An 11,494-nucleotide genomic window follows, 5' to 3' on the forward strand; every position below is an offset into this window, starting at 1 on the left:
CCTATCTGTAACTAAAATGATCTCACAAGTGGCATGATGCACATCCACTGAGATTTAGCTTAAGCTGTATGAAATAAAGGCCACAATAATTAAACCCTGTAAGCTAACTTACGGAGGCTAGGATGGGTTTTACAACAAAAGTAAAATTCTAGTCAGTGAGAAAGTGAATGAGAGGAAACTGTTTGGGGAAAAATCTCCTAACTCCTCCGAGCCCTCTCCTCCTCCCCACAAAAGTGTACTGTGCTGTCTTGTTGCTACAGAGTGCCCGATATCCTGACTTATACACATCTTGTCTATGCTGCTTCTCTTCTCTCTTGTTTTTTAATTCCCCACCTCACCAGCCCATCCAGAACCATAACCCTTGGATGCTTCTCTACTTCATCTCCTTCCTGCTCATCGTCAGCTTCTTCGTGCTCAACATGTTTGTGGGGGTGGTGGTGGAGAACTTTCACAAGTGCCGACAGCACCAGGAGGCGGAGGAGGCCCGGCGTCGGGAGGAGAAGCGGCTTAGACGCTTGGAGAAAAAGCGCAGGAGTAAGGAGATATACCTGTCTGGTCGGTAGACTGCGTTACAAACCAAAATCTTTCTGAGCCCTGCCTGCTCCCAAAGCAAGACTTTCGTTTTCCTTTGGTTTTGTTTCCATGGGATTCAAGAGGCTGTTTTGCTTCCTACCTCTTTGGCGGTACCTTAAGCCTTGGGTTGCCGACACCCTGGAATTGTCCTCTACAAACGTGATGTAAAGCATTACCTGTTTACTTGGCTGGGGAGAAAATCCTCCTCCAAGCAGAGTCCCCTATCACGCTCTGCAAGGCAAAGGTGTCCCAAGCACCAAGCGGGAGCTTGCGGTGCGACTGAGGGATGCAGTGAGTAAACAGCTGCAATGCTTATTGTGTGCGTGAAGGCCAGTCCCGAGGGGAGCCCTGTGGCTTAATGTGCCGCTTGCATCTGACGATGGTGGTGGTTTGATTTATTAATTCTTTTCTTAGACAAAATAATTGCAATGCTTTTTAGAGTCCTAGCGCATGGCCCCGCATGCCACAAACATGCTGCATGAGGGCATGAACAAACCGACAGCCCTGGAGAGAGGAATGGAGCCCCAAGATGGGGCTGTCCAGAAAATTCTTCTCTAGAAGATGTCCATTACAAGAGATGCTTGCCCCATCACAGGCTGGGAGAGCCCTTCACTGCTGAGCAGTGTGCTGGGACTCGGTTTGTCCTTGCAAACGGTCTACATGGAAATACTGGCCGGGTGCAGGGTCATTAGAGTGCAACAGAAGGCCTTTAGCTGAAATCTGCTTCTTAGTGGATCTAGTAGGGACCGTCAAACCAGACCAGAAAAACACCTGAGCTTGTGCTCCTTTCCAGACCCAAACCTTCCCAGGGTCCTCGTCTATTAATTCTCACCTCCACTGCTCCTTGGCAGGCTCCACCAGGGACAAGCTGCCTATGGCATCTGGTGGGTATTCCCAGGGAAACTGCCAGGAAACCAGCCACACCGACTTGCCAGCCAGTTCTAGTGAAGAGGGATAGCCTGCATTAGATGCTGGCAAGTGTTTTTTAGAAGTAAGCGAGGGAGAATGGCTTGGCCACTGCGATCAAAGATGAGCTTAGTCAGGGATACATGAGTGCTTCTGGCCCCGCTTGCCACAGTAGCCCTGTGGCTCTCTGCCTAGCACTGCGCTGCCCTGTGTAGTCTCCTGTAAGGACGTAATATCTCATTGTGACAAATGGCTAGTTGTCTCCCGAACATCAAGCCATAGGTATCCACTTTCAGCAGGGAAAGCTACAGTTAGATTGAATAGTCTTTTGTCTGGCTCTAAGGGTATAGCAGTCAGAGGCTTTGCTAGCAGAAACGCCAGCCAATTTCCTCCATCCATCCACGCTTGAGCCAAAAGGCAGGCAGCTGTATCACTCGCAGCTCCTCTCCTGCTCTTGTGGTCCTCTTTATTGGAGCCGTGGGAGACCTCAGCACTAAGTGTCTGCACCATGGTCTCTGCAGGGCCTTAATGACAGACTGACCTGACATCAGAGTGAAGGCCAAGCCCATTTCATTTTAGCTAGTTGTGAGCTAAGTAGCTGGGTTAAATGAAATCTACATCAAACTAGCTAGCCACAAACAGACATTAAATCTCTTCAAAGGCTTAGAAGAGTTCAAATGCAACTTCATTTCCCTTTTCCCATCTTGGTTTTTGAGTTTGAGGTTCCAGCTACGATTAGAAGTGGAAATCCTGAAGGCAGCATTTCCAGCACAACAAGAGAGATCAGTTTCAGGCTTTCAAGAGTCCTCCTGCTTGCGCAGTATTTCTACCCCAATGTGCTGACCCAAAAAGACATTCAGATAAACTCAAAAGTTTATATGCAAAAAAAAAAAAAACCAAAACCGAAGCTTGTTTACAAAGAACATTAAGCATCCTTAGAGAAAATAGACTGGGGCACAGGTAAGGAGGGATAGCTTAACCACAGCCAGCTGCTGTTCCTGATCAGTAAGTTAATCTTATTACAAGCCTGTCTGTGGCTTGCTGCTTAGACACCGAAAAGAGCCAGTCCCTGTCAAAGAGTGATGGACACTGTTACATTGCCCCTCTTTATCCAGCTATGTCGAAGGATAGAGTCAAGGAGATATTTCAGACCGCAGACCCAGGCATTGCACAGATGTGGGTTGTAACATTTCACTGAGAGCGCACGGGGAGGAGGACAGCTTTCTGGAAGGGGATCAAGTCCAATGTAGCAACCGAGAGTCTAAACATTTGGCCATGTGCTGGGCTTCCAGGAGGTTACCTCAGATCTTCTGGCTCTGAGGTCTCCTACCTGCCTCTGTTCAGCAGGGACAGCTTGGCATCCCAATTTGGGTTGTTAAGAAGGTGAAATACATTTGGGGGGATTATTATTTACATTTTAATGGATTTTTTTAATATAAGTGGGAGGAGTTTTTACCTCCTGGGTAATTTAGAAGATGATGGATTTGGTGAAAAAACGTGGCAGACTCAGAAAGATGTGAGATGTGGTTGGTGCCGTGTGTGGCAGTGAGTCTCTGCAGGAGTGTCTGTGTGCACGTGCAGGCATGGGACGCTGCACGGGGACGGCGGGCTGGCCAGCTTTCCCCCTGCCCCAGCGCTGTGTGTCTCACCCGTACGGAGGAGCGGGTGAGAGGCCAGTCCCCGCGGGGCAGGATGGGCACAGGAGACCAGTGATTCTGCAAAGGAGCAAGGAGCCTACGTTGGCAAGCCTAGCAGAGAGCCCTGCTTTTCCTTCAGCTGCCATTTCTAGCATTTGGCCTAAAGACGCCATAAGGGGAGGAAGAATTAGGGCTGTAAGCTATGCTGGATTTTACTACTCTTAACAGATGTACTATCTGAGCAACGTCCGTCCATCGGGACTCGCCCTGTCTGCCTGGCATCTTGTCTTTGTGTCCTGTCTGTAATGTCCTCTGTGTGTAGCAACCCTGTGTGTCTTTCTGTGTATTGAGGTCTTTGGGCATCTGTAGGTACCTACACACACAGAAACGCACCGTTGAGCCATGGAAGGCCTTGGGCTCAGGCCTGGAAATGGGTTAAGCCTCAGCTTATCAGTGCCTGGATGATCCCATCGGAGCTAGGCCCTAGGTATGAATCCCAGGCTCTGCAGGCTGGGTGCAGGATTAGGACCCTGTGTGCAGAGCCATGAGCCTGGCAGAGGGATTGCTCCGGGGAGGGGACAGCCCTGCAGCAGGACGCAGCTCCTTCATCAGACCCCATGCAGGTGGGACGGGGAATCATCACGTGTCTGTTTTGGGGGTACTTTTCAGGCCTTTCAGGAGCCTGGCAGGACCGTCCCTCTCAGCCCACACCTCTGCTGTCAGACACCACCTCAGACCTTTCCAAAAAGTTTCTTGTTTCCCATCTGAGGGACACCTTCATGAAGGGATTGGGACGGGGTGATAGCCCACACCCCTTGTCAGCGTGCCTTGAGTCTCTCCGCTCCTGTGACAAGCATCACTCGAGGCACCGGCAACGGAGCTCATGGACCCAAACTGTCAGCGAGGCGCTGCTGCCATGACTGCAGCAGCGGCCGCAGGGCCCAGCCTTCACGGCCGGGCTGCAGTGAACTCAGCTGAGGCCAGGGCGAGCACTGAAAGAAGGCGCTGGGTTTGCCAGTTACCTCTGCTCACCAGAGAAAAGAGGGCAGGGGGTTGAATACCACGTAGAAATGCATTTAATGTGGTTTTAAAGGCAGAATTGCACAGCGTACTTTTTCACATGAAGGTAAAAATTTAAGATAAACTAGAGTATTTTTCTGACACAGTCACTACCTCCATCCCCACTGCATCTACTATGTAAATAAGGGTAGTGTAATTTAATAATCCTGCAGCTCCTAACTTTTTAATGAAGTTCTCAGAAGACACAGACTGAAACCAGCCTCCCCAGATTAAAGTTTTTGATTAAAACCACATGGATCAGCTTGATCTCCTCTGCGTTCGGGATACGGGGTCAAATCCAACCCGCCTGTATCTGTGGTGAAGCCGGCAGCCGCTGGCCCGCTGAGCAGAGCGCGATGTCAGGTCAAACGCAGGCAGTGCCCTGGGCTTCAAAGGCTGCAGGCGGGGTCTGGGTGACACTGCGTGCCGAAAGCAGGGCAGATAATGCTGGAAAAGCTGGAAATGCCTGACACGGCCCAGGGGAGGCCCTAGCTGGGGAGCAGAGAGTGCCTTTCAGTAACGTCACCAAGTCACTGGTCCCTGGGAAGACCCCAAAACCTGAGAACTGAGAAAAGGCAAATGCTTTTTCCTGTTTTTCACTCCATATGAGAGGAGCGTGGCCACAGCTGTGTTTCTCTGAGGCTTTTCCCAACGCAGAGCTGAGCGTCTGGGCATTGTAGAAGGAAGAGGCCAGTTTTATTTTAAGACCCGGCAGAGGTGCCTTTCAGAGCACTGCCTGTGAGGCTTCCTCTCTAGGGGGGAGCAATCGTGGGCAGCACACAGTGGTATTTAAGTTAGTTCATCCTCTCAATGCCACAACCATCTCTGTATCCCACAGAAACGTTTGAGCTGTAACTAAAATTTTGGGCGCTGCGTATCTGAGTGTTTAGTACTTCCAACTAGGGAATTATCAAACCATCTTGCTTATTTTTCCAGGCGGCTGCAGGTATAGAGCTACTCTGTGCCAAGCACGCATATAAAGCCATTAGGGCTTTCTAACATTTCATGCAGAGGAGAATAATGGAGGAGCTGTAGCTAGCAATTGTAATGCCAACCTAAATGCTTTTAAGCTAGGAGACAGTACTTCATTAATTTTCATGTCAGCAGAATCGCAAGCAAAGAAGTTTAAATACTCTTCAGAGAGGTGAGATTCAAGCATTAGCCAACATCTAGAAATGGGGGTGAGAAGGGACTGTGGTTTTCCTTTTGCGTGTGTTTGATGGTTTCTCCTTTCCCTCCTGCATTTCCACCAATTCAAATCGTCAGCTGCAGCTGAAGGGATACTTGTCTGTGTTTGATGTAAGTCTGCTAGTTGGCTGATTGGAGTCTCATCCCAGAAACCATTTCCCTGGAGAAACTGGGCACAGGTTCCATTTTGCCTACTGTAATTAATGATGCACTGGATCTCCCCCGTTTGCCGTGCACACATCGCCATGGTCCACTGTTCTCCTCATACAGGTTCTCCTGCAGACTCTGGTTGAGCAGGCTGTAGCAGTAGGTGTGTGCAGTGAACGTTTACACCCAAACTGGGGGTGAATAACATAGTATATTCTCACTAAGAGGTAAAAATGTGTGTCTGAACTGAAAGGAGGCCAGAGCCACTTGCTGTGCTGTTGACTGAAGTAAAACTCCTGTTCCTAAAGGGATTGGGAATGAAGAGTGACCCAGCAGAGCTGGAGGCCTTGGAGCTCGGAACCACAGCCTCCCTCCTGCTCGGAGGGGGTCAGAGCTGCAGTGAAGCTGTGTGGCTGATCTCTCACTGCTTTCACCCTGCTGCAACCCCTCTGCCTTCACGGGGTCGCCCCAGCCTGACGCCAGCATCGCCGAGAGCAGAAGCTGGCCTGTCCTTCCTGCACGCCCCTGCTCACTACCGTTAGCCTCGCATGAGCGGTATCTCCTCTAATGGACATTGCATGGGTTACTGCACTGAGCATGACAGTGTTGTTGCATGTGTTTCGAAGCATTGTCAACTTTATCCCAGACTGTCCTTGTATGTGTTCCCCCCGGAGAACTTTTTTTCATCTGTTAACCTGGCTTCAGGGCTGTAGTACATCCTAAATGAGTAAGGCATTTCCTAGAGCTCCCTCATCCCAGGTCAAGGTAAACCTGTCCCAATTTCTCTGAGCAACCAGTTGACCAGGCGTAGCCAGCCCTGAGCACTGGCAGAGTGTACAGACAGAGCTCTGAGAGACTTTCACACGATAAAACAAACCCATCTTTATGGCTGGGTGGTTCCTCCTTACTATTTGTATATCCAGCCCGTGTAAAGAGAGAGCTGTGTTGCTGACAGGCAGCCTAGAAGGTTTTCTATTCAGCGGCTCTACAGTGAACAATGTCTTCTTGTGATTATGCTTTAGAATTATATAAGTAGTTTATAAAACATAATAAACACCTGATCTTTTGATGAATAGTTAATCAATGGCTGCATTTGGGCAGGTTAGAGAGTAGTTGCAGTCACCTACAGCCTGTTTTCTGTATATGCTGCTAGCCAATGCATTCACACACTGCCCATCACTGCTAATGTTCTTCTGAGATCCATTAATCAACCATTAGTCATTAATAAATAGTCCCTTAATATAAAGTTTAACTAGTTGGGGTGTTCTCGGACCTCCCAACAAGCTGATTTTTTGCATTCCCAAGAAGTCATTTCCAAAAAAAAAAAAAAAGTATTTCATAATCCTGAATACACATGAAAGCCCGTTGTACAGGCTTGAATAAATATTATACTGCAATGTTTTTATTATTATTTTTTAGACACACCGGAAGATTAGCCAAGCTCAGTAGCAAAGACAGCCCTACCAGCCCAAGATGACTGCTAGGACTAAGGCACATGAAAGCAACAGAAAAATGTATTCAAAAACAATTGTGTTTGCTTTCATCTTGTTTTTCCACACCCATTAGCAGAAAAAAGAAATCTAGATGACCCCAATCAGAAGGAAATGTTTTTCAAATGCCTCCACTCCACTTTTAACTACTAGAAAAAATAGTAGTTGAAAGAGAGCAGCAGATTCAGTTTCCCTTTATCCAATTTATTTTAGGGTTTTGGACTTTAATCTGGCATCACTTGTGCTACCAAAAAAAAAAAACCAACCCACTTCAAGAGTCACTCCATCTGAAAGGTATTAGCAAGCTGAGAGGAGTGGAAAATGTATTTCAGGGGGTCACAGAGTACTTTGGAACCTGCTTCCCTCCTTATTTTTAAGGTGAAGCAACTCCTTTTTCCCAGCTCCTCATGCATTTAAAGCTGAATTTGCTGAAACATTTGGAAAAAAAATTCCCTCTCTGTTAAGAACAATCCTGCTCTGCATTAGTATGACCTAACATGTCTCTTTCACTTGCAAAATCGACAGTAATGCTGACTTTGGCCTTAAGTACACTCTTTGGATATTTACATTTCTCAAGTTTGAAAAGAATCCGACTCCATCCGAGTGCCCACAGCCATCTTGGGGTCACAGTCTAATTTAAGAGAGACACGCGCAGTAAATAAAACTCGGTCTCAGGGCAGTGTCCAAACACTCTCCTTGGAACAGCCCCGGGAACTTGGTCATGTGCAGAAATTTCCCCATTTCAAAGTGAAGAAAGGAAGAGTCATGACCAGAGGCAGAGGTATGAAATTCATGTGGTGTAGCCTGAATGGTTTTTTTAGATGCAACCATGCCCTTGTTCTTACATTTCCAGAGGAGCTTGTGCTGACAGTCTTTGTTGAGACAAATGCTGAGCACCCCACTCCATTGCTGTTGATGCTCGCCTGTGTGCTGCTAACCCTCACGCATGTGTCCTTCTTTGCCACAGGCATCGCTATGTTTTCTTTAGACCTTTAAAATACACCAAAAGCCTTCTCTCACAGAAGCTGAGCTCAGGTTATGTTCTTCTGCTTATGTGGAACATCACAGAATCACTATGGTTGGAAAAGACCTGCAAGATCATCAAGCCCAACCACCAACCCAACCCCTCCATGCCCACTAAACCATGTCCCGCAGTGCCACGTCCACCCGTTCCTTGAACACCTCCAGGGATGGTGACTCCACCACCTCCCTGGGCAGCCTGTTCCAGTGTCTCACCACTCTCTCAGGAAAGAAATTTTTCCTAATATCCAGCCTAAACCTCCCCTGGCGCAACTTGAGGCCATTTCCTCTTGTCCTGTCACTTGTCACTGGGGAGAAGAGACCAACACCCACCTCCCCACAACCCCCTTTCAGGCAGTTGTAGAGAGCGATGAGGTCTCCCCTCAGCCCCCTCTTCTCCCGACTGAACACCCCCAGCTCCCTCAGCCGCTCCTCATCAGACTTGTGCTCCAGACCCCTCACCAGCTTCGTTGCCCTTCTCTGGACATGCTCCAGCAACGTCTGATACCAGCGGGATTAGGAGAGATGCATATCAGAGTCCAGACCGATGAGACCTGCCCTCGGCCCTTCCTCTAAATTGGAGTTGAATCTTTGCTGGGTTTGAAGCTTTTCTCTTGGCTTTGGGTCTCACTTCCGTCCTGCTTCTCACCCTTCCTGGTTTGTGACAAGGGTCCCATTAAGTGAAAAGGTTGTCCTCTAGCCTGAGAGAGAGCAATAACAACCGAGAGCACTTGGGAGAAAAATGGATCTCGTTGTCAAAGGTGTGGAGATCCCTCCTGCAGGCACAAGAGGTTTGGCTCAGCCTGATAACCCCGCTATGGTTCTTGAAGGTTCTAGGTAGAAGCGTTCGGCCATTTCACATGGCTTGCTTGAATCAGTTCTCCCACGTGCTGAATCTGGGCATGTGTAAGACAGGACCCGCAGGCCACATTGTGATGGCTGCCAACCATGCAGCAGGGCCTGCGTTCATTGCGTTGCCTTTCTTTCTCTTTCTGCAGAAGCCCAGCGCAGGCCTTACTACGCTGACTATTCCCCAGCGCGGAAGTACATTCACACCCTCTGCACCAGCCACTATCTTGACCTCTTCATCACGTTCATCATTGGAGTCAATGTCATCACTATGTCAATGGAGCACTACAACCAGCCAAAGGTAAGAGCCATCCATCAGTGTGTTGGCCATGAAACACAGCAGTGAGGGGTAGCAGAGGACCTGAGGACCACACACTGTTCCCTTGGGATACCATTGACCGGTGAGCTCTGCAGGCAGCCCTGCTTCCCTGGGAACGTTCCCGGGTGTTTGAAAGCCTCAGCAGGCTCCAGGCTCAGCATTGCAATCCGTCTGACTCTAGGCCAGCTCTACCATTCGGGAGTCACTTGCCCGAGCCAAAAGCTTAATTTCCCTGCTCTTGCCTAAAAAAGCAGAGAATAAGGCTAATGGAGAGCGAGCTAAACTTTTACTAGGAAAAGACCAGTCCAAATATTTCCTCTCCTGATCGCAGCCATGACTGACCCTCAGGCTGTAAAACAGTCCCGAGTTTTAGAATATTCCATTAACAGATATAAACATGAAGTTAATGCATGCACAGCAACGTTTCTTTTCCTCAATGAATTTAGAATAAACCAGCTCTTAAGTACAACCCTTCTTTTCTTTATGTATCATAAAATCCTTCTTTCCCAAGAAAACATTTGGCGTGAATCCTATAGCCTGTCCTTTTGCTGCATATATTAATCTTCCATCGGTTTATCATTCACGGAGCTCTAGGCTCAGTGTTTACTTTTCTAGTATTGCATGGTCTTGCCAGGTAACCTGCAAATGCCTCCTGGAAGCTAAGCCAGAGGGGCACCAAGCCACAGGGTTAACGCATGTGTGGTTTACCCCAGCTCACTGTGTGCTGTTCTGCCCCCATAATTCCTTTGCATAACAGCCTTTGTTTTGCATGTAAATGTTATTTATCCAGATTAGGTCTTATTTATACTTGGTTTATATTCATGTAAAACATAGTGGCATAAATCTGAATGCAAACCATCACAAACGATAAAAGAATTCAGGCTCAGGCAGCGTGCTTCAGATGAAGTAGTAAATTGTCCCACATTCTTTTAAGTTGCCATTTTATTTTTGGCACTTGAAAAAAATAGGAATAGTAGTGTGTTGAGGAATGCCAACATCTGAAAAACTTTCAGCTCTTGCTCCCAAAAAATCAGTGCACAGTCATCCCACACAGTCATCACACAAATGTGACGAGGAGAGCTTTCCTATGACCTGAGGCTTCCTCTGTCGACAAAGCAGACATTGGTTTGCAGACTCCTCTATTGCATTTTATTTCCAGTCGTGTCTGGTTTGATGTTCATTGTTGTCTTTTTCTTATTGTAAGAGACCTATACTGCATTTAACTAAATTTCCCTTCCCTCCCTCCTCTCCCCAAATCCCTAACCAACCAAAGAGCTGTTTTACTCTGCAGCTATCTATTTTAAGGTCCCAGCAAGATCCTTTTGCTATTGTTGGCCTGCAATTCCAATGTAATCCATTATAAACACTCATCATCTTAAAGTATAAACACTGCGGATTCCTGACTTCCGAGAGCAGCTCTATAGAGAGCGTGAACATTGCACCAAATATGGACATACTTTGCCCGGCTCTAGAGATGTAACATTTTTCAAGAAGGCAAGATTTAATCCATCTCCAACATTATTTATTTTTCTGAGTGTTTTAAGCAAAGCCATTGTCCTAAGGCTTGCCATGATGGAATAAAGAAACGATCCATCAAGTCTTTTATTCTACCCAAGGCTAGGCAGTTCAGAAGAAGTAAACTTTATTTGATGGGTAAGGGGTAAAAATTTCTCTCTGTCCCAGACTCTGAACAATTTATGCATTGAAGTTGGAGGATTGATAGCTTGTCATTTTTAGCACAACTAGTATTAGTGCTTATGAGGTTTTTATTTGCATCAGTGTCTAATCCTTTATTTGAGTTTTGCTGTGTGATTTAGGGCAGTTTTGTAACTGAGCTCTGCAAGCTATCATGACTTTACTTCTTACATCTCTGTGCTATGCCACCCGTGTGCCTGCCAGTCCCTCTGCAGGGGCTCTAGGAAAGGATAGCTGGGCTGGTCTAACTGGTGTCTCTCTTTTCAGTCCCTGGATGAAGCCCTAAAGTACTGCAACTATGTGTTCACCATAGTTTTTGTGTTCGAGGCAGTTCTGAAGTTGGTGGCATTTGGTTTTCGAAGGTTCTTTAAGGACAGGTGAGAGTATTTTAAACTCCTTTGCATTTGGGATAGAGCTGTATTGACCCAGTTTCAAAGCCAGATGCTGGGTAAATGTAGCATCACTATGATAGTACTACATGCTGTGCGCAAGGAAGAGCAAAGGGCTGTCTCTCCATGGGTGCAAACTTTATAGTGTAGGAACTAAAAATTGTAAGAACTGCTGGCATTGCTTTGCAGAAGAAGTTCAGGAAATCTTACACAATTCTAGAT

General features: G+C 47.3%; 1 protein-coding gene across 1 annotated transcript in view; it reads left to right on the forward strand.

The window, feature by feature from the left end:
• The window catches only part of CACNA1H (calcium voltage-gated channel subunit alpha1 H), a 258,550-nt gene that overhangs the window by 222,455 nt on the left and 24,601 nt on the right, over positions 1 to 11,494 (forward strand). The window contains exons 24-26 of the mRNA XM_059826531.1: positions 342 to 555; positions 9,019 to 9,170; positions 11,151 to 11,260. Of these exons, the coding sequence (XP_059682514.1) occupies positions 342 to 555; positions 9,019 to 9,170; positions 11,151 to 11,260 (476 nt within the window). The remainder of the gene's footprint in view (positions 1 to 341; positions 556 to 9,018; positions 9,171 to 11,150; positions 11,261 to 11,494) is intronic.

Source organism: Gavia stellata, chromosome 18, assembly GCF_030936135.1.
Source record: "Gavia stellata isolate bGavSte3 chromosome 18, bGavSte3.hap2, whole genome shotgun sequence".
NCBI classification, from domain to species: domain Eukaryota; kingdom Metazoa; phylum Chordata; class Aves; order Gaviiformes; family Gaviidae; genus Gavia; species Gavia stellata.